The sequence below is a fragment of the Mus pahari genome, chromosome 21, assembly GCF_900095145.1.
Source record: "Mus pahari chromosome 21, PAHARI_EIJ_v1.1, whole genome shotgun sequence".
NCBI classification, from domain to species: domain Eukaryota; kingdom Metazoa; phylum Chordata; class Mammalia; order Rodentia; family Muridae; genus Mus; species Mus pahari.
Window position 1 is genome coordinate 35,470,424 of NC_034610.1, and position 23,192 is coordinate 35,493,615.

At 39.2% G+C, this 23,192-nt stretch overlaps 2 protein-coding genes across 2 annotated transcripts in view; one reads left to right on the forward strand and one right to left on the reverse strand.

The window, feature by feature from the left end:
* The first annotated feature begins 3,811 nt into the window (after positions 1-3,811).
* Fbxo30 (F-box protein 30) lies at positions 3,812-18,290 on the forward strand. The gene is made up of 3 exons (XM_029533009.1): positions 3,812-3,984; positions 11,443-13,495; positions 17,280-18,290. The coding sequence occupies exons 2-3, from the start codon at positions 11,459-11,461 to the stop codon at positions 17,481-17,483; spliced, it is 2,241 nt and encodes a 746-aa protein (XP_029388869.1). The 5' UTR covers positions 3,812-3,984; positions 11,443-11,458; the 3' UTR covers positions 17,484-18,290.
* A 759-nt stretch (positions 18,291-19,049) lies between these two features.
* The window catches only part of LOC110337969 (mitofusin-1-like), a gene marked incomplete at its 5' end in the record, with an annotated part of 6,186 nt that continues 2,043 nt past the window's right edge, over positions 19,050-23,192 (reverse strand). Inside the window, 1 exon segment of the mRNA XM_021221113.2 lies at positions 19,050-19,125. Within this exon segment, the coding sequence (XP_021076772.2) occupies positions 19,050-19,125 (76 nt within the window).

Below are 23,192 nucleotides of genomic sequence, written 5' to 3' on the forward strand. Positions count from 1 at the left end.
ATTGCTTTTATTATGTTTAGTTATGGGCCTTGAATTCCTGATCTTTCTAAGACTTTTATCATGAAGGGGTGTTGGATTTTGTCAAATGCTTTCTCAGCATCTAACGAGGAGATGATCATGTGGTTTTTGTCCTTGAGTTTGTTTATATAGTGGATTACGTTGATGGATTTCTGTATATTAAACCAAGGATCGAGGCGGTCCGAACAATAATAGGCGGTCCGAGGACGCTGCATTCTGGGAGATCTGGGGAGGTCTTCTCGGTAGCAATTCTATGTGCCTGTAGGGGGCGCAATATAATGTTTAGAGGGAGAGTGATTAGTGGAGGTGGGAGACCCCAACATTTCTCTATATGAATGAGAAGGTGAGGCTACACATTTCATCCTTAATGTGGCTACTTATATGGCTACTAGGAAGCATGGGTCACAGCAGTCTTAGAGTCTGTCATACTGAAGGGAACATCCCAAGGGACTGAGGGCTAATTAACAAGTTTTACTGCTCAGCACAGAAATCCATTTCAGAGGAAAGCAATACTCTAATAATTTAAGAATCATGCTGTTCCTAGAAATATGTACCAACTTTTATTTTATCATCTTTGCATGACTCAGAAAAAAGATGTAGCTTTGTTGTGGTGCTCGATTCCCTCTCAGCCCCAGCCATGCACACATGGGGCTTTTGAAAATTCAAAAACATCAGATGGTGTTCATGTAACTAGCCGAATTTTCAGAAGCTTTAATAAAAACAAACAAAAAAACAAAACAAAAAAAAAAACAACCCAGAAGATATGGAGCTACTATTTCCTCTATTGCCATGTGCAGCGGAACAACATAGAACTAGAACAACATAGTATCTTCTGATGCCAACAGTTCCCTCCAAGGCTACTTGTTACACTATGGCATTTTCCCCTCCGAGGCTACTTGTTACACAATGGCATTTTCTTTGCAACCATTCCAGCAGAGTACAGAAAGGATGAAAATGGAATTGAGTTCATTTATGGGCTGTTAAATTTGGTTTCTCCTGTTTAATGTATATTAATGTTTTTGAATGAAAAAATTTCTACCTCCCTACCAAGCACAGTTAGTATACAGTTACACAGTTTTAGACAGATGAAAGAATAACTATCATTTCCACCTGAGTCTACCTGTTTATTTCCTCACCCCCAGGCTTGAGTACCTCCAAATGCTAGTCACCTGAAATGCAACACTTTGCAGGCTGAGCTTGGAAGTGAGGGCAGGGCGAAATCATTCATTTATTGAGTGCATACATATTCTGTATTATAGACACTATACAGATAAGTTTAATCTTATTAACTCAAAACATGGATCATTGATATATACATGTTCTTTTTTAGAATATGGTTTAAGAGGACTGTGGTACATATGGACAAAACCTGGATCTTCTGTTTTCCACAGGATTCAAATTACTTTGATTACTTATTTAAAACTACAAGGTTGACTTGGGGCTATAAAGTTTGTCCTTGGGAGGTTTCTTCTAAATTGCAATTTGATGCTATTATATTGTATTTCAAATGAATGTGTATTAGAAACATAATTATAGCTGGTGAATATTAAAATACTGGGTATTAATATCTAATACTAATCCCAGTTAGTATTACTATCCCAATTAGTAATTCCTATTGTCTCATGGCTTCACAGCTGCAAATCTGCCTTTACCCGCTCACACTTGTCTCTAGCCAATGATGCTTTCCTTAATTAGCACATGACTTAAATTTTAGTCTTGACTTTTCTATTGCTTTAGCCTTAGGCTATCCAAATACAGGCTGGTGGTCTAACTGGGCAAGAAAACCTTTTTAAATTAAAGTGCTATTAGCCTTGACACTGAACAAATGGAAAAACAATTTGTCAGGATTTGTTTAGTCAATTCAATTTCCTCTGAAAACTCCTATCTCTTATAGTTCAGCTTTGCCTGCAGGCTTTATGACTGTGATCTTATTTTCGTTAGTTTTTGTGTATGTATGTGGAGCCAAGGACCAACCCTAGGTCCATTCCTCAGGAACCTTCTAACCTACTTTTTGAGAAAGGGCCTCATACTACGTACTACGACTAGATGGGGCTGCTTCCCCAGCCCTGGGAGTAAACACTATTAACCACCACTACACCTGGCTACATAGGTGCTGGGGGTGGAACGCAGGTTCTCTTGCTCAGCGGAGTTACCTTCCCGTCCCATAGTTTTTATAGCATCCCACCATGAAATTGACCTCTAGAAAAAAATAGAGTACATACTTTTCCTAAGCCGATGCAAGAGTAATTTAAGAACGTCGGGGTGAGGACACGGGGGGGGGGGGGGCATGTTCCTCCCTTTAAAGAGAGCAGACAGGTCAAACCTGCTACTGCTTATTTATTTTAAGTTGCCAAAGTACCTGTTGCTTTCTGAGTGGCTAAGCCACATAAATGGTAGCTTTGTTCCACAAGTCTAGACCAAAGTCCACATATACTTCCGAGGACATCTTTGAAGAAGTTTGATTCCTGGTTATCTCTGGTTGCCACTTACAGAAGGGCAGAGGCTTCTGTTTGCACTGATTCCCACTCAGCTTGAGGTGGGAGATGACCTAGTGTCAACTAGGTGCTTTAATCCGAAAGCCTCAAAATACAATCCATCAATGAGGGGAATGTTGAAGCTGCAGAGAGCCTTTGGGATTCCCTGCTGCAGTCCCCTTAGTTTGCGGAAGGGGATGTAATGGAAGGATGTGTGACTCAATCACCTGTCGTGCACAAGCAACTCTGCCACCATTTCATCTGTCTGCTTCACTTGTCTTACCTGGCCCCTTTGGTTCTCACACTCTGGGCTGAGGACAAGAGTCTACCTCCTACAGCCCAAGCAGGCCAAAAAGATTTAATACAGCGTCGTAAGCACCCCACATATACGCACTAAATATTTCAAAATCTGAGTGTCTTCATTAAACCTAACCAAACCCCTGACCTTTACAGCGTGCTCCGTCTTAAGTCCCCCAGGGTTTTGTGTAGTTGTTTGAATGTGCTGATCTTTAAGGTGAAGGAATCTGAGACTCAGTCCCTTCGGGACGGTGACTCTCGTGAGCCACCGTTTCCAACAGCTGGGTGTGTGTGTGTAAAAATGCAGTCACCAGAACGTCCACCCAAGGGGGTTTCCTCCCCTCTGCCCCTCCTCCGCCAGCCAGGGCCACGACTCCTTCACGGTGGCTTTGAGACGGGAGTTGGCAGGAGGCCTCCAGACGGGGTGGGCGTCGGTGACATCCCTGTCCCTCAGCCTCGCACCCAGGCCTGGCGGTAGTAACGGGGACGCCTACACGCGGTGTGTGTGTGTGTGTGTGTGTGTGTGTGTAGCCCTGGGTGGCCACGTTTCCCAGCCGCCGCGCCGCGCCCTCTGGCGGCCGCCCTCCGCGGGCTGACGAGCAGCAGAGCCCTTACAAGGGGAAACGGGTCACAGAGCAGAGCGGTCACCGAGTCACAGGGCTCGGGCACGTGAGGTGGTGGCAGTTACCACCGACAACCGGGGCTGACCTATTTCCTGCGGGTGCGAGCTAGGGGGACGGGTCGCGCTCCTGGGCCCGCGTCCTCCGCAGTGCCACAGGGGTCTCTGAGAGTCCTCCCCCAAAACGAACAAAAAGCAAAGGCTCGAAGGGCGGACCGGGCTAGGAGCGGCTGCCCCGCGGGTCCTCTGCGCTCGGCCAGAGCGGCCGAGGGCAGCGTGCGCATCCTCGGCCGCCGTGCGTGCGCGTGCCCGCGCGCCCGCTGCCGGGCCGGGGGGCGGGGCGCAGCGGGGCGGGGCGGGGCGCGCGAGGAGGGCGGTGGCGGTTGGAGGCCGAGGAGAAAAGGCGGCGGTCCCGGCCGGGCAGAGGCGCTGAGGATCGGGACGGGACAGGTTCCGTGCGCGGTCCGGTCCTGTCCGATCCGATCCGATCCGATCCGTGCGGGGACGCTGCGGAGCCGCCGGGCGCTACGGCCAGGGAAGCCAGGGTTTGAGCGGCGCTTCGGCCCGCGCGGGCTGGTGAGTGTGGCGAGGCCGCGGGAGGCTGGCGCGGGGACGCGGGCGGGCAGCGGCCCGGACGGCGCGGGCCCAGGGGGCGGCGGGGCCGGTGGAGTCGGCGCAGTTCGGAGGCTTCCGTCCGGCTGGCCCCGTCCGGGTCGCGCCCGCCCGCCCCTGTGGCCTGCCCTTGAGGCTCCCGGCAAATGGCGCCCCGACCCCCGGGGACGCCGACCCGGGTGAGACCCCCATCCCCGCCCCCACACACACTGAGCGCAGAGGAGCCCCGGGGGACCCGGGAATGCGCGGCTCGCACCCTCTGGCTCGTAGGGACTTGAGGACTTTGGGCGCAAACGGGTTAAAGGACGGCGGGGCATCTCCAAGTGTCTCCGCGGGATAAGCGAAGTTGGTAACTTTTCCATTCATGGAAGTGAGAGGCGCGGAGGCTTAGCCGTGGCCCTGGTTAAAGGGAGACTTAGGGATCACCCCCCAAGTTACTGGGTCCAGCTCGATGAGTCCCAGATTGGAAGTAGGACAGGGAAGAAGGCACGGCGGATTCAAAGTCACTCGGGGATAACATTTTAACCTCGAAGGAGGCCTGTGTTTACCGCGTTTCTCCTGCTCCCCTCTCCCTTCTTTGAGTCCCCGTGGTAAATCCCGAATAAAAAAGATGCTTGGGAAGGAATCGACCTTTTCTTCCATGATTGCTTTGTTGACTGTGATCCAAAATGAAGTTATTTTCGGGCATTCTGGTATCAAAGAGGGTTAACGTTTTTAAAATGAAGTCTCAAAAAGTTTGAGGGCTTTTTCCTTTTTCTTTTTTATTATTTGTTCCTTGCTAAATTTCAGGCATAGTAAGTTACATTAATACGGTCTGCACGCTTTTATGTTAGTTTTCCCAAACTATCCGGTGTTGACTGACAAAGGATACCACGAAGTATCCCTGTTTGATTTTTTTTTTTTTAAAGCATACAGTTTCGTTGAATCACTCTTCTTTATGCTTAGTCACTGTTTCTTGCTGTAGTAGTTTAGTTGGGCACAACATGTTTTGCTAACTATTTAGATCACCAGTGTATACCCGATGCTTAACATAGGGACATAAGCTTTTGTGTGTGTGCGATTCTAGAAATAGTAGGTATTTTATGAATGATATAAGAAACTGGAACCTATGTATTCCATGTGTTTAGTTTCAGTCTAATGTTTCTGAATGTTTAGATTTAGGCTTAAGGGTTTTTTGTTTATCTTTGTCTTAAAATATAAAATACTTAAATATACTTTTAAAAGTAATATTGCATAAAATAATTGTTAACACTTCCCATATGGTTTGAGAGGTGCTTTAAGGGCAGACAAACAGGCTTTAGTTAGTGTGTTTACTATTTGATATAGCATGTGTACTGGCTAGTTTTGTGTCAACACAGCTCGAGTTATCACAGAGAAAGGAGCTTCAGTTGGTAAAATGCCTCCATGAGATCCAGCTGAAAGGCATTTTCTCAATTAGTGATCAAGGGGGGAAGTCCCCTTGTGGGTGGGACCATCTCTGGGCTGGGAGTCTTGGTTCTATAAGAGAGCAGGCTGAGCAAGCCAGGGGAAGCAAGCCAGTAAAGAACATCCCTCCATGGCCTCTGCATCAGCTCCTGCTCCCTGACCTGCTTGAATTCCAGTCCTGACTTCTTTCAGTGATTAACAGCAATGTGGAAGTGTAAGCCGAATAAATCCTTTCCTCCCCAACTTGCTTCTTGGTCATGATGTTTGTGCAGGAATAGAAACCCTTAAGACAGCCTGTTTCTAAAGTGTAACTGTTGGATAATCATCTAAATAAGATTTTAAAACGTGTTTATTTAATAAAAGGAATTATTCTTGCTGGGAATTTTCTTGGAGAATTTATTGCATTTATTTATTCAGTGATAAAAATTGTAAGTTAAAAAGCCTGAGTAAATATTACATTTCATATTAGTTATGATGGGATAGGTGAGGTTCAGCTTGAAGTAGTTGCTTGTGTATTGTGCATACGAATAGTTTTTTGTTTTTTTTTAAACAAAATAGGTTTTATTTTATTTTATTTTTTCAGAATGGTTAATGTTAGTACTGGGTAGAGTACACTTTATAAATTTAAGTAACATTTAAAAGTAGTTGTATATAAATCTGACTATTGTGTAAAGCAGAGTAACTGTAACATTTGTAACAGAGTAAGAGTAACATTTGTGAGTAACTGTATTTACCATTGGACACAAATAACTGTAATCAACTTTCAGAAATTCAATATTGCTTTCTAAGTCCAATAATTGCCTCAAAGTCAAAAACTGAGGCTTCCTGGAAACCTCTTCTTGCCATCTTAGACCGAGTCCTTTCTGTCACTTGAGTAGATCTGGTTTCATCTATGTAGTAATTTAAATAGGTTCTCATTTGAGTATCATGTAATTTATGATCCAAATCCGTGATTTTTTTCATTTGTGTATTTAGGGGAGGAAATTGTGAATAGTTAGAACTTTTATTTAAAAAGTTTTAACCATGACCAGGTTTAGAAATGACCGCTGTTTGTTTTGATTATTTTACGTCTGGAGGGATAAGAACATGAAAATAAATTTCCATCTCATTAGCTAATTTTTATATAAAACCAGAAGCAAAGTTTAATTAAATAATTAGAGTATAACTAGTTTAGCCATGTGCCTGGTTAGCCTCAGTTGTCAAGTTGACAAAACCTTGAGTCTGAGAGAAGAAGCCTCAGTTGAGGAATTACCTAGGTCATTCTGGCCTGTGAGGCTGTCGTTGATGGACTGTCTTTAATTGATGTAGGAGGACCTAGCCCTCTGTGGGCAGTACCATCCCTAGGTAGATGGTCCTGGCCTATTTATGAAAGCTAGCTGAGCATCGGACAGTGAGCAAGCAAAACAGTAGCATTCCCTCGTGGCTTCTGCTTGAGTTCCTGCTGACTGCTCTGGATGACCTGTGACCTGGGAGTGTTAGCAGAAGCAAACCTTTCCCTCCTTGTACTTGTTTTTGGTCCAGGTGTTTTATGTATTGCCTCAGCAGTATAATGAAAGTAGAAAATCAGTGGATTGGGGATGTGTGATGTTAGGTTTTATCTTAATATAAGATGCCTGGGACATATTAGGTGAATGCATAATGTTTGAGCACCCTTAACTCTGTATGGCAAATTGATGTATTTTGTTTTAAATTAATTTTCTAATGCTAGATATGTACAGTTTTATTTTTAATCATGTCATGGTGTATTTTCCATGAAATCAAGGATGCCTGGGAATTTATTTTCTTTTATTTCTTCTTTTATTCATGTATTTACACAAGTGCATATGAAATTGAAGCACAGTTGTGAACTTGGGGAACATAAGGGTATAGGGGCAGGCATACTTTGGGTGTTCTTAGAGATTATAGTTTTCCTGTAGAGCTGGTTATTTAAAAAAAAAAAAAAAAGATTTATTTTCAGTTGTCCCTAGCACTGCCATAGAAGGTACAGCACAGAAAAGCATCTGTTTTGTAAGAGATGCATGCCTTGTGTTACCTTCTAGGGGAAGGTCACACACAAGCTGAAACTAAGGTTGACACACATGGCATATGATAAGGGAAAGATGTGTGTCTGTGTGTGTGTGTGTGTGTGTGTGTGTGTGTGTCTTAGAGACAGGTAGACATTAGAAACACCCTCAGTTGTATTAAATGGCTGTTTTTCTTAGCATATTTTAAAGTTGTGCTAATTTATGATTATATCATCTCCTTACAGAGTTTTGTGAATTTTGAGAAATAGTAGAAGCCAATGTTTTTGTGCCTTGAGTAAGAAACTCTTGTTTCATTGTGGGGAAATGTCACGTCTAAGGGTTGCTTGTCAGCCAAGGAGTAGGAGTTGGCAACCAACTTCTTTTAGAGAAAAGTGAAATTATTGTACAAAAAAAAAAAAAAAGTTCCATCATATACAAATAATTTTTTGTCTAATGAAACTTTTTTAGTAATTCGTTTAATTGATTCGGGTATGTTTAAAAAATGCCACTGAGTTTAATGAAGCTCATCTCAAAGTTGAAGCCATAATTTTAACAAAATGTTTTCTACCAGATCTGGTGGGCCACTATTTAAGGATAAATTACGGATTGAACTTTAAAAACTTGTACCACAGGATTCATGAACAACTTAAAATACCTTTTGAAGGCATTTTAAATTTTATAATAGTGACCATGATTCAAAACAGGGTGGATTTGGAAGTGCTTTAAAGTTTGAAAGCCAGTCTCTCTCACCAGAGAGGCTATTACTAAACTTTCTTATTTCTTTGTATATTTAACTATAAAATGGGTTTGATCTAGACATGTCAAGAATGGTTAAATTCATATGTTCATATTTAAAACATATGGTCAAAGCAGTGTAACATGGTTTAATAATTATAAAGAGCTAAAAGATTTTAGCTCAAACTAACTGGCTCTAATCACAAAGTGATTAGGTGTTAGAATAAACTACAAGCAAACTTGTGTAACCTTCATCCGTCAGAGAACATCTTAGAATTGAGTCACCAGCTGTTGAAGAGCTGCCTCGTGCTCTTAAATTTTTATAAGTAAACATGTCTGCTAGTCCACAAACAGTGATAAGCTATATGTTTAAGTCCCACCTCTGTCACTTAGGTAGATGACTTTGGGCAGCCACTTAATACTATTGAACACAATTTTTCTGAGTTGTAAGGAATTGACTTGGTATTTGTTAAGGATAAAAGAGGTGTGCATTTGATATTAATCCTTTTTCTAAGTCTATTTCAAAAAGCAATAAAATACTATATACACGTTGCTATGGCTACATTTTTATAACATTTTTATTGAGGAGGGAGTAATGTGGTAGAGGTTACTACTTTTGAAACTCAAGAGCCTTTTGCATTTGAGTCAGAACTACAGTGGTTACTTTAAACACTTTTCAATTAAGGTATAGCAAGCTGTGCTCTGCCTGGTGTGATTGTGTGACGGTGTGGATAATATCATACAGTGTCTCCACCACACCAAGTTCCAAAACACTGCTTGTGTTTTTAGATTTCTTTCTAGTAACAGTCAAGTTTAACTTCTAGCATGTGAGATAAACTCAGCCTTATTGCAAAATAAGAAAGCTCCAGCTATTTTCACACTCTAACCCCGCCTCAATAAGGCTTGTCTTAATTCTTTTTTGGTTTGTTTGTTTTTTTTGTTGTTGTTTTGTTTTTTCTTTTCGAGACAGGGTTTCTCTGTATAGCCCTGGCTGTCCTGGAACTCACTTTGTAGACCAGGCTGGCCTGGAACTCAGAAATCCGCCTGCCTCTGCCTCCCGAGTGCTGGGATTAAAGGCGTGTGCCACCACACCTGGCATCTTAATTCTTATTAAGCATTTTCATTACTTCAATTATAAATATTTGCCATAAATAATGTATCTTTTCCTCTTGTAGTTCTTTTAATACCAGTTTAAATTTAGAGTAAACACTTGCCTATGGATTTTGTGAGAAAATAATATTAAAAGTATTCATTCAATTCATTGTTATTTATTTATTTTAAAGATTAATTTACATTATTGTATCTAAGTACACTGTAGCTGTCTTCAGATGCATCAGATCTCAATCCGAATGGCCATGAGCCACCATGTGGTTGCTAGGATTTGAACTCAGGATCTTCAGAAGAGCAGTCAGTGCTCTTAACCACTGAGCCATCTCTCCAGCCCTAATTGTGATTTACTTATACGCACAATTAAACACAATGTGTTACCGTTTTCCGTGGCATTATTGAACAAACATTACATTATCAACTCCAGGCTGTTCTACTAATAAAGGTAGAGCTCTGTTAATACCAGCTTAGCTTTTATTATTCCTGTTTGAGGAATAGGAGTCCTTAACCAGAGAAAAAGTTGTAACAATTTGTGGAATGATTACCTACCTGAAACCAAGCTAGAATTTATCTAAATACATAGCAGAGATTTAGCAGCCATATGTACTCAATGAAGAAAATGGGCTACATTTTTCTTTTTTAATTAAGAATATTGTACACTACAGTATAATTAAGTTTGGACAGGGCTCAGTTGAATTGCCTCCTCAGTCTACAGTGGAAGAGGCTATTTATTTTGAAACACAAGAGCAGTCTGCGTCTGGAAGGAGCTCTAGAGGTCTGGAGTTTGGAAGATTTTTGGGCAGGATGTATAGATGAGTTTTCACCCTATAGATGGTAAATGTAAGTTGGAAAAACCTGACACACCCAGAAAGAATGCATAGTGTAAGCAAAAATGACATGAAATCCTGAAGAAAAGCACTATTTAAAGAGAAAGGCCATGTATGAAGAAACGTAAAAGGGAAATTGCTTACGTATGATAACCCGGAAGTAAGGAAAGGATTAATAGTCCAACAGGAGTTAGTAATTCTAATGATACAGCAACGGTGATGAGCTGGAGGAGGAAAGAATAAAACTTAGGTGATACCTGCAAAAGACAGGAATTTAGCTTCTCACCGCTAATAGAAACAAAGCAATTAAAGATTTAGGGGGAAAAATGCATTGAATAAGCACAGTTACAATTAAATTTGCATATTTTGGTTTTTCTTTCTTATTTTTGGTATAAACTTTGCTTGATGAAGTGTTAAAATGAATCCGTTCTAAGATGAGAGTGTGTCTGTAATCCCTCTTATTAAATGATAGATACTGCTTCTCTGCCCTTAAAATACCAGTGATAATCACTTCCTAAACTTACTAAATGACTGAACGCCATTGACAAGCACATAACACTCAGAATTGGTCCAATTCCCATTTGGCCTCATTTTTCAGAACTTTATAGCATTTCTTCACAATCCATTAATATTAGGAATTCTGAACGTTTTGTCAGTTCATATGCTGTTACTTTAAAAAATGAATGTCTCACTGTTTTATTAATTTACCTGACCTAGCCCTTTCCTATGTGAATAATCTTCTCTGTGCTACCATTTTCCATGTATTGATCCCATAATATGAAATTATCCAGTATTTTCCTGATACACTTGCTGTATATTTTAGTTAAGCCTTTGATAATTTGTAGAATTGATTATGCCCATATAGAAGAGGTCAGTAGATAAAATGTAAATAAACATGAATTCATGTTTGGAGGGAGGAAAGAAACTAAAGAAATTTTGGCTAAATGTCATAATGAAATGAAGACTATTCTCCACAACATGATGAGGGAGGGGCCTGCAGTGAGGCACACCAGAGTCAGGCTCATTGAAATCGAAAAGCTAAAGTCCAGTCGTCTCTGAAAGTCAGGAGCTAAGAATAGCACTGTTGTTAGAATTAATTTATTTAATATACAATACTTACTATAGTTTGAGTATTCTAAGCGCTTAAGTTCCTGTAAGATGTACTAATCATGTCAAATTAACCACTTAAGTGTTTTATACACTTTATATATTTCATTCTCAATAATAAGTATATCAATGGTTTGATTTATTATACAGTTTTGATTTTTATCTGTTTATCTATCTGTCTGTCTAATGTCTTTACCTTTTTCTATTTCAAAAACTAGAGCTGGACTGACCATTATGGAGGAAGAGGCACAGCAGCACTCACACTGTATGAATTGTGTCAGTAGAAGGTGTATGACCAGACCAGAGCCTGGGGTTGCCTGTGACTTGATTGGCTGTCCCTTGGTTTGTGGAGCCGTTTTCCATTCTTGTAAAGCTGAGGAGCATCGACTCTTGTGTCCCTTTGAACGAGTAGCTTGCTTAAATAGAAACTTTGGATGTCCATTTACCCTGGCACGAAATAAAGTTGCTGAACATCTAGAAATGTGTCCTGCAAGTGTGGTGTGCTGTACTATGGAATGGAACCGATGGCCTGTTAGTTATTCAGACCGGAAATCATATGAAAGTCTGAGCAGAGATGTTGATGAGGTGGCACAATTAGACATGGCTTTGGCTCTGCAAGATCAGAGAATGCTTTTGGAATCTCTTAAAGTAGCCACCATGATGTCAAAAGCAACTGATAAAATATCTGAACCTAGAGAACAAATCTCGGTGAAATCGAGTGTTCAGGAAATACCACGTACTAACGGGTTGGTATCCGTTGATGAAGAATCCTATGGTGCACTTTATCAAGCTACTGTAGAAACAACCAGAAGTTTGGCTGCTGCTTTAGATATCCTAAATTCTGCCACGAGGGACATTGGCATGTTAAATACAAGTCTCCATGCTACTGTGAATGAAATGCATGAGGAGAGTAACAGAGAAAGCTTCCCGGACAGAAACTTGAAAGCCCAGGACCACCTTGATGAGGGTGAGATAGGGGCAGTGGGTGGAGTTGATTATAGTGGCGCAAGTCAGAATGCTCAGGCTGAACAAAATGGCTCAAGTGATTTATTATGTGACTTAAATACAAGTTCTAACGGTACTTCTGCTCTTTGTAATGGCTTTCCTTTGGAAAAGATGTGTATTCAGGTCAAAGACCAGGATCAGAATTTTCATGGTGATTCCACAGAAAGTAACATAACAAATGGAGAATGTGTGGAAGCGGATGGTACTTCAGAACCTTCCAGTTCACTTTTAACAGTACAACAACTTAGGGAAATAAGTCCTATCAGTGCTTTGCCAGATAGTACATTTCAGCATATCCTCATGCCTGATGAAGATGACGATAAGGACTTGTGTTGGAAAAAAGTAGACTTGGGAGACTTGAAGGATGTTAATGGTTCACCTTTCAGTCATGCACCTTCATTCAAGTTTCTTTCTAATTCATGGTATATAGCAAAGGAAGACAAATCAGTCGATACATCAGATTTAGAAGTTGCAGAAGATCCTATGGGCCTCCAAGGTATAGATCTGATTACAGCAGCATTGCTGTTTTGTCTGGGAGATTCTCCAGGTGGGAGAGGTATATCTGACAGCCGCATGACTGATGTTTATCACGTTGACTTTGGGACACAGACTTTCTCACTTCCATCTGCAATATTAGCTACAAATACAATGGTTGGAGAAATAGCTTCGGCTTCAGCTTGTGATCATGCCAACCCACAGCTTTCAAATCCAAGCCCTTTTCAGACACTTGGGCTGGACTTAGTTTTGGAATGTGTTGCTAGGTACCAGCCTAAGCAGCGGTCAATGTTTACCTTTGTATGCGGACAGCTATTTAGAAGAAAAGAATTTTCTTCCCATTTTAAGAACGTGCATGGTGACATTCATGCTGGACTCAATGGATGGATGGAACAGAGGTGTCCTTTAGCTTATTATGGTTGTACCTATTCTCAACGTAGATTTTGCCCGTCAACTCAAGGAGCAAAGATCATACATGATCGCCATTTAAGATCATTTGGAGTTCAGCCATGTGTATCTACAGTATTAGAAGAGCCTTCTAGAAACTGTGTGTTGGGATTACGTAGTGACCATCTAAGTAGTCTCCCTTTTGAGGTACTCCAACATATTGCAGGCTTCCTTGATGGCTTCAGTTTATGCCAGCTTGCATGTGTATCCCGGCTAATGAGGGACGTTTGTGGCAGTTTACTTCAATCTCGTGGAATGGTAATATTGCAGTGGGGGAAGAAGAAGTATCCTGAAGGAAATTCATCATGGCAGATAAAAGAGAAGGTCAGTTTAATTTCAATGTTAGACCTCTTAACGGCAAGGAGTCACTTACTAGTGCTGTGATACAATATATCTAATAAGTTTTGACAGTGACTATATCTTACACTATACTAAGTCATCATGATATACTTTAAAAGTGATAACACAAGACTAAAGTCATTAGAATTCTTTGTCACGATGGCTGGCATTTCATAGATTTCTTGAATCCGGATTCTGTTGTAATATTGTGTGTCTTCAGACAAGCAGTTTTCCTTCTGTTCTTCTCTTAACAACTTTGTGACCCTGTTACTACCTGTCCTCTTCTAATTTTCACTGAAACATTTCAGCATAAGACAGTTGAAGAATCTAGAAAAGAATTTTCTTGGGCCTTCCCTTCAATTGTCTCTATTTTTAATGGTGTCTTTTTCAGGATGAGGAAAAAATAATGTAACTCTTATCACAGTCACCCTAGTAAGTAGGTAGCCCACAAACTCTGGCTGGTGGTCTTAATGGGTGGGTGAAGCTGACATAGGGCATAGCTTAGAGACTTTGTTAACCATTTATGGCAAAAGAATCTGCATATTATTTAGAAAATTGATATGGACATTTAAGCAGACTTAAATTTTAACTACGTTCTGCTTTTGCCTAGTTTCTTCTATTTGATGCACTATCCAAGACATCACAGGTATCAGTCGTGGAACTTTATTCTTGACTCTAGGTTTTCTCTTACTCAGTGTTCCAGTCTTAAAAAAAAAACAAAAAAACAAAACCTGTGCCTCCTTTTCTGTATTCTTGAGACTTTGACTAGTTTTTCCCCCAAGAGTAAGTTCTGGTGACAAAGAACTTCAGCTAGGTATATGTGAGTAATTTAATTTTCTAGATGATTAGATGTGTCTCTGTCTTTTGGAATAAGATAGTGTAGTTGCTTTTGTCCTTAGTCACTAGTATTTATATATGGAATGAGTTATTTTCTGGTAGTGCCTACAGAGACCTGATCTTGAAGATTAAATTGATATAATTTATACAGATTCCATATCAGTATGCTCCTGTTTTCCATGTTGAGCCTAAAACCACAATATACAAGCATCCATTGAACAGCTCTGCTTGATTATCCCATAGCTTCCTTAGACTCAGCATGTCCAGCTTACTCTTCCCCTCTAGCCACTTAATTTCAGCAAGTAGCATCTTTGTTTATTAAGCTTCCTAAACCAGAGATTCTGGAGTTAGGGTTGACTCTTTTTTGTCCTCTTTATTCCCAAATTCTAGTTGGTTGGTCCTTTCATACCCCTCAGGCTCGCCTCACCATTTCACCTCTGGTTCTTTCTGGATTACTACCACAGTTTTCCTTTCAGTTTCTACTTCAGTTAGGTTCTTCCCCAGTATATAAGGTCTGTATAAAAGGTACAAGTATATATTTTTAAATATATTTATTACAGTTAATATTTATCCATTGCCTCAGAGTTAGAGACCAACTCCTTAATGAATATTTAAAATGTCTCAATCTTATCCTTACCTCTTCAGTTTCCTCCTGTGACTTCACACTCTAGATACATTAACTTACAATTTTGATGTTTTATTTCTTGCCTTAAAGCTTTTGCATATGCTTCCCTCATATCCACACTAAAATATCTGTGGTGTGCTGGGTAGGCATTTTTACATTACTTTCATTAACCTATTACTGCCTCCATTTTACAAACGAAACAGTAACGTATTAAATGCTTATTTATCGTAGTACTGGAGGTTGAGCCTGGGCATTTCCTTGTGCTTTGCATATACTCTTCCTTAGCTGATTCCCAACTCTCTTTTTCCTTTGTACTCTAATTGAGAGTTGCACTAAGTTAACAAGGCTCAGTAATCTAGACAGGACTTCAGTTTGTAATCCTCCTGCCTCATCCTCTAGGTGGCTTAGATTATAGACCTGTGCTACCAGGTTTGACAACATGGAGGGTTGTTATTGTCAGCTGAAAAATGGTTCTATTCTCACAGAATGTTAAGGCATCTGGTGACTTTGGAAGCCCTTATTACCGTCCTTTCTTGAGAAAGTGTTGTGAACACATCCTCACCCTTATGCTCCTCTGTCTAGAGCAGCCACTGTTTAGCATGTGGAGCTGGCCTTCTGCCCTTGTAGGTTTCCTGTTGTGTAGATTAAACCAACTGTAGATAAAAAATACTTAGGGGGAAATGTACTGAACATGCACAGTGCACAGACTTTCCTTATTCCATTACTCCCTAAACAATGTATTGTAACAGCACAACACTTACATTGTATTAGGTATTAGAAGTAACCTAGACATGATGTAAAGTTAATGGAGGAAATGGATACCATTTATATAATTGACTTGAATATCACAGATTTTTGACATTTGTGAAGGTCCTAGAACCAGCTCCCATGGATCCCAAAGGAGTTTTCACAGTGTTCTTTCTTAGACATTTGTATACACTAGAATGCATCAGCTGCTTCTGCTTCAGACATGCTTTTTAGTTAGTTTTCCCTTACTCTACATTCATGTTTATCCTCTTATGTCCAGGAAGTGTTAGGTATAAAAATGAGGAGAGACCACAGCATTGTTGAACCAATAAGATTTTGCAATTCTACTGCTTAAAATAGGGTTTTAGTGGTTTTGAGACCTGGTCTCGCTATTGTAGCCCAGTCTGATTCTGATGACCTCCTTCCTCAGCTTCCGGAGTTTGAGGGTGACAGGTGTGAGCCACCATGGCTGTCTTTACAAAAAACTCTCTGAATGTAATTTTTTTTTTTTTTGAGACAGGGTTTCTCTGTGTAGCCCTGGCTGTCCTGGAACTCACTCTGTAGACCAGGCTGGCCTCGAACTCAGAAATCCACCTGCTTGTGCCTCCCAAGTGCTGGGATTAAAGGTGTGCGCCACCACACCCGACCTGAATGTAATTTTTTTTTTTTTTTTTTTTTTTTTTTTTTTTTTTTTTTTTTTTGGTTTTTCGAGACAGGGTTTCTCTGTGTAGCCCTGAATGTAATTTTTAACCAACTGAAGTGTTTATTGTTGGCCACTGTTCCTGCTGGTAAACAGTAACAAGAGAAGCCAGCTACCTTACTGCATAGTAGTCGGCAACAGTGATTCTCAACCTTTTTATAAAAGCTGGGACTCTTTAGCACAGGTCCTCATGTTATGCTGACCCCCAACCATAACATTATTTTTGTGGCTAATTCATAACTGTAATTTTGCTAGTAATGAACTGGAAAGTAAATATCTGTGTTTTTCAATAGTTTTAGGTGACCCCTGTGAAAAGGTGATTAGTTGAAAACCACTGGTCTAAAATATTCTTAGTCTACTTTATGGAAGGAAAGGACTGGAAGAAAACCCTGGGGAAGAAAAGAGAAGGGTACTTGGGTCATCAGCATCTCTAGCTTATAGATAGTAATGTGCAGGCAGCCGAATAGCGAACAATAGGTTACAATATATAGTATTTTAGGAAGTAGCTATGAATTTATAAAGTGATATTTAAACAAAATTCAGTATATCAGGTTTGATGTTATTTTTAATGTTGAATTCTATTTATTTATTGGTTGAGCTAATAATCATTTTAAAAATGTTTGACAAGCACGAGTAACAATGGATTTGCTCCTTTTTAATTTTTAGCTATTTGGAACTATGTTTTGTGTTTCTCTAGCAATAGAAAAGAAGCGTGCAGGCGGAGCAGAGTAAAAAGGGCATTCTGGGTTTCTGTATATTAGCTTATTTAAATCTTCTGACTTTCTGTATATTAGATTATTTAAATCTTCTGAGTTTCTGTATATTAGATTATTTAAATCTGAAGTAGAATTTTCTTCTAGGTATGGCGATTCAGTACTGCATTTTGTTCTGTTAATGACTGGAAATTTGCTGACATCCTGAGCATGGCTGACCACTTGAAGAAATGCAGTTACAACGTGATAGAGAAACGGGAGGAAGCAATCCCATTGCCATGTATGTGCGTGACTCGAGAGCTTACAAAAGAAGGACGTTCTCTGCGCTCAGTTTTAAAACCCGTACTTTAAAGCTGTAACTTCTTCACTTGCACATACATGCAAGCACCTGGTATCAGTTCTTTGTAATATGTGATACTTTATTAATGCATTAAAGACTACAACTAGCCAAATTTATTGTCACTATGTATATACTGTTTTGCAGTGACATATATTTTTATAATGTACTATTAGTTAGAAAAATGTTGCCTTAATATTTGAAATGTGTGAAATTGTTGGGACATGCTAGATAGACAGGGTGATCTTTTCTGCATAATGTTAGTATTAATGGTGTGCACATTTAAATTCTGAAATTTTTGCTTCTCAAACTAAAAAGATCTTGACCAAAAAAATTCTTTATATTTTCTATGGATTGAAGCCCATGTTATCAAAAAGCAAAACTTTGATTCAAATTTTTTTGTTGCATAGATTTTTCACATAATACATTCAGTTGTTAAAACTGCCATAAGATTATTATCAAGTTTTCCTGGTACTTTAATAATTATTGATCACAAGTGTGATACAGTATTCACATAAAGGCACAATAGTGACTTCATGTCTTTAAAACAATGCACAAAGATATTTTATCTTTTGTTCTTAAAACTCTTATGCAAAAAATGGTCATAGCAGTTTTTTTCATTAAATACCGTATCTGAAGAGTTATGGCACAATGTATTACATGACAGATTAAAGTAACAACAAAGCAAGCCTGTGAATTTAACTTGAAATTTTTCATGGTATTTCATATTTTCTAGGTATCTAATGTTTGAAAAGAAAATATACCTCACTAAAAGTTTGAGTTTGGAATATTGTTTGAATAAACTTCAAATATTCAGAATACAAAGGGTTTGACTTTTTGAGGGGCCTTAAAAATGTTCTGCTTTTGATATTTATAAGACATTATTTTAAGACATTTAAAAATGTGAAAATTCAATGTCTTTGTAAAATAACGTTAAGCAGAAATCTGTCTTGGTTGATAATATTCCACAGTTTTGCTTCACATATTTCTCAGAAAGTAAGAATTGTCTTTTTTGTAAACATCAAGTGTGGTAATGAAATAGTCAAAAAACCTATAGGTTTCCAGTTGATTGATGCCATGTTCACATAATGTGCTTATTAAAGAAATGAACACACATTGTCAGCTTTTAAAAGTAAGTTGTGAAGACAGGGACATTAAGTGATTTGTCCAGATAAATTCTGGCATTGGTAAGCTGAGATGGTTATTAATGTGAAACCTCGAGTGTGTATTTTCTTTCTACATTGTTTTGAGAGTACTTTGTGGGTACTGATTCATATGTCCCATATATGGTAGAGTGGGAAGAGGTCTTCCCTGGGCATTATTGATGAATCCATTGCTTGTGATTTGTTTTGACAAAATGTAGCAGTAAAGATTAATCACTTGTTTTGCCTCACCTGTCATTTAACTTACCAGGATTCATCATTTCAGTGCTTAAATTTCCTTTTCAACTGTGAGACTGAATTGCATTTAAACACCACCACCACCACCACCACCTCCATCTTTATTTCTGCCAAAAGGTAGAAATATGACAGAACATAACTTTTCTGAAGATTGTTTCTATAGTTAGGCAACACAAGCAATTAACCTTTTGTTTTGTGTTTGTACTTTTTAAAATTCATGGTTTGTAAGTTTCAATCTATTTCCACAGAGATATTTAACATTTTTTTTTCACCTTTCTTGAATGAGATGGATATTTTAATAATAGCATATGTACAATGAAAACTATTTCTACTTTTTTTATTCTGTTCAAATAAATATTTTTTCAATTAATTTTGGGTCAAAAAAACAAAACAAACAAAACAAAAAACAATAGTTAGGCACTAGACATGAATCTCTAGGCGAGGCAAGCATAATCCAGCTGCTTTATTTAGCCTGTTATTCATGCAGTCAGTTTTAGATACCCAGCAGTGTGGATGCTTACTGAAACTTTACATTTACAATTAGACATGGGAACAAGTGTGGAATTTTACATGAATTTCTAGATAGGAAAACATAACTCGTTCTTCACGGTAGTTAGCATATAAATGCTGCTGATATCACTGCCATTTTAGCCATCAGTCCTTCATGTGAAAGCAACTTAGGGAGACATAGGAACTAAAAGGTTAACTGTATTTGCTTAATGAAACAGTTTTAATCCTAATACATAAAATCTTAAAAAAAAAAAAAATGGCTATAGATTACAAAAACTGCGATCAACCATGTGGTAAGTAAAGTAATTCTTAAGAAAATGTCAAATTTAAGTTAAAACGAAAGTTGAACATGATGGGTGTTTAAAAGTTTTTTAGCGTCATAAAAAGTATTCCTCTGGTTGTTTTTCGGTTTTTCGGTATGTGATCAGGTGTTTAGATGGCAAACCTGGGACGTTGCATGAGTACTCTAAAGTACAGTGAACTACAGCCAAAATAAAGCCACTTAGAAGCTACTGTAAAGCTCTTCAAAGTTTCCATGTAGTCATAGGCAATCATTTTTCCTAAAATATAGTCAAGATGTGGCCTTCAAAGAAAGCTAAAATTTTATCAAGCCAATTATATTTATTAAATAAAGAAAAGACTCTCTCTTAAAAAAATGATAGCTCCAGGAACTTTAAAAATGTATAAAGTTTATTTTCTTTGTCATCACATTATTATGTGTTTAAATTAGTTAAGTGAACAACTTAGTATTTCACCAAAATAATATCAGACACTTGAAACCTAACTGAAAACCCATACTGTGATTAACTTTGAGTAGGTAGCTGTCCAGGTTCAGCAACACACCGTGGCATGGACATTGATATTAGCAAGGGTTTGGGACAGCAGAACACTTTGGAGCTCTGGTCCTCATCGCCTATTCATTCCGTCAGAGAGCTGCTCACTGGCCACACCTTTGCCCTTCTTGGACTTTTGCTTCTATGTATTTGTACTTTCTAATCTTTCCAGGTAGATATATCTACCTTTTTTGGTTTCTGTTTTATTTCACTCTTCCAGAATAATTGTTTCTTAGAGTTCTGATTGAAATTGGGAAGTTCCAGCTGATTTATGATGGAAGGATGAGTCTTATGTTCTGGGACGACTCTTGAGCTACTCCTCTGAACATTCTCAAAGATTGTCAGCCTCAAGTTGTAGTCACCAGATTTTCTTGTAGAGGGAAATGGCCAAGGACCTGCAGAAATTATAATACCAAGACACTCTGGTGTGTCTTCTGCTCAGACTGTTCAATAACGAGCTATGCTTCATTGCGGCAGGACATTGGGTATGGACTTCCTTCATGCTATCCGTAGTCTTCCTCATTTTGTTTGATGAGTTTTTAATTCCTAGTCTTTCCAGATAACATCCCCTGTTTTTCCAGTTTGTTCTACTTCATTACTACCTATCCCATTTCAGAGATTTTATATTCCAGACTTTGAATTCTGAGTTCTGTGTGATGACTGAAGGACTATGATTTATTCTCTAAATTTTCTTGACCCTATTGCCTGTTTCTTACTTTATTCTTACTTTATTTTACTTAGATTTCCCATTTTCGTTGTTTTCTAAGACAAATTACAGGTTGTTATTTATTATATTGTTCTTAATTTTTAAAGTAAGTTCCTTAGTTGTTTTTTTTTTTTTTGCATTTCTTTGTTGAGCTTGCTTTTTCGACCCGTCTCGGGTTGAGGGATTCCAGGTTCTGCTTACCCGTCCATGTTCTGCAACTTCACTTTTGTTTCTTGTAGCTCCTTTGGCAATTCCCTAATTTTTTCATATTCTTGTTTTTCTCTATAAGTAACTTATACTTCTGTTAACGTGAATTGCATCCTGGATTTCCAACAGTCTTCCAAAATCATCGTCAGTTCATTTGAAGTTTTTCAGTTAGCATCAAAATATCCTGATAACAAGGCAATGCATAAGTCTCAAACTCTAATTCATACCTGTGGTAGTTACCCACAGCATCTACATGTTTGATAATCATAATCTTGTCATTAGCTATTTTCTTTTTTTCTGCCTATCCTGTGCTTTCTTCTCGAGCAGATTAATAACGCCAGCCTTGTCCTCTGGCTTCTGTGATGCTTGAGCTGCTGAGCTTGGGGACCCAAGGAAACCCTAAGTTGGGTGCAGCAGTGCTCTGCCATGCATTTCTTTTACACACATTTTGCTATAAAAAATATTCTGTGAAAATATTTTCTTTCTGCTGCAATCAGTCAATTCCTAATGAGCTTACAAAGAAACCCTTTTAAATTTTAATACTTTGACCAATTCCAAACACAGATCTACTGTTTTTGTAATACTGACATCCTACATGTCCTAAGGGTTGCTGACTGATGAAGACCGTTGCAGGCTCAGGTTTTACTGGTGAACATTATGTTTTTAAAATTTGTAAAACTTAGTCCTCTCAACTTTAGCATCTCCAGAGTGGCCTCATCATCTGGTGACAGGGAAAAGCCGGAGTTTCTGCATGGCTTTTATATTGGCCTAGTAGGTTGTCATTTAAGCAATGTGTTGGTTTCTGACTTTAATAGTTAACAGGATAAAGGACAGGCATTAGAATGGAGGGCAATATCTAAGATGACTTTTTTTCTCAGCCTCCTTCACCAGAGATAGACAGTAAAGCTTTGTCGGTTTTATTCTGTTTCTGTGAGATCTCACAGGTCTCTTGGGCTGAGAAGTTACAACCTATGTTAAGGTCTCCAGGTGATCTTGTTACAGAGCAAGAGGCAAGTTAATTTTTTTTTTTAATTAAAATTACATCTTTTTTTTCCCTTTCCCTTTCCTTCCTCTAGCCCCCTTCCATGTACCTCACTTGCTGTCTCTGATTCATGCCCTCTTCTTACGTTTGCATCCCTGCGTGCATGTGTGTGTGAGTGTGCACACGCTCATTTGCAAGGATATAAATAGAGCCTGCCCAGTCCATGAATGTTACTTACGTGGATGTGCTCTCTGGCCCGCCCACTTGGTATTGCATAACCAACAGGGGCTCTTTTTCCTTGAGAAAACTTTCTTGCTCTCAGTACTCCTTAGTTGACCAGTTCTTTGTATACTTGAAGCCGCATGAGCAATCTTAAAGGAAAGTTGGGGCTTGTTGCCTGTGTGTTATTCAGGTGAGTATGTGGGTATGTACGTATTTGAAATCCTCAAGAGCCATAGTTTATTAAGATTAATAGTTAAATTATATATGTTGTCTTAATTTTCTAACTGTGTGACAAAATTCATTGGGTACTCTGACTTGGATTTTCTTTTTTTTTTTTTTTTTACCATTTCATATCAGCTTTAATGGGAATAAAAGAAAGTAAAAACTGTTTAGTAGTGGTTACATCCTTGCTGTGAGGGCAAAGTGATTGCAGGACCCCCCAGGAGCAGCCCACACCCCTGGTTTGAGCAAATCAGCTTATAAACAAGTTCACTATTCCCATTAAAGAAGCATCAAGAACTAGCACTGAGAAAGGATGAAAAGGTTTCTAACTCCTGGATGCCAAGAAGCAGCTTCTGAAAGCTGCAGACAGCCAGCCTGGTGAGGAGCTGCAGGGCCCACCCTCAGGTGCCACACAGCCGGTTCCACTATTTCTAAAGGAATTCATCATTTAACCTCAACACTTCAGTCTTTACTCCAAACTAATGCTAAGACAAGGTGAATCACACTTCCAAAGGTGCAACCCCTGAGACAGGTCATTCCCACAATCTCCGAAAGGCATTGATACTAAGAGTTAGTCATTTGTACTGAGGTCATTTCATAAAAGTAACATTTCCCATCTTCCAAGTCCGCTTCCTCCTACA

Coding starts and splice junctions, on each gene's coding strand:
- Fbxo30 (XM_029533009.1), top strand. CDS start 11,459: ATGGAGGAAGAGGCACAGCAGCACTCACACTGTATGAATTGTGTCAGT. Junction 13,496..17,279: donor CATGGCAGATAAAAGAGAAG/GTCAGTTTAATT, acceptor ATTTTCTTCTAG/GTATGGCGATTCAGTACTGC.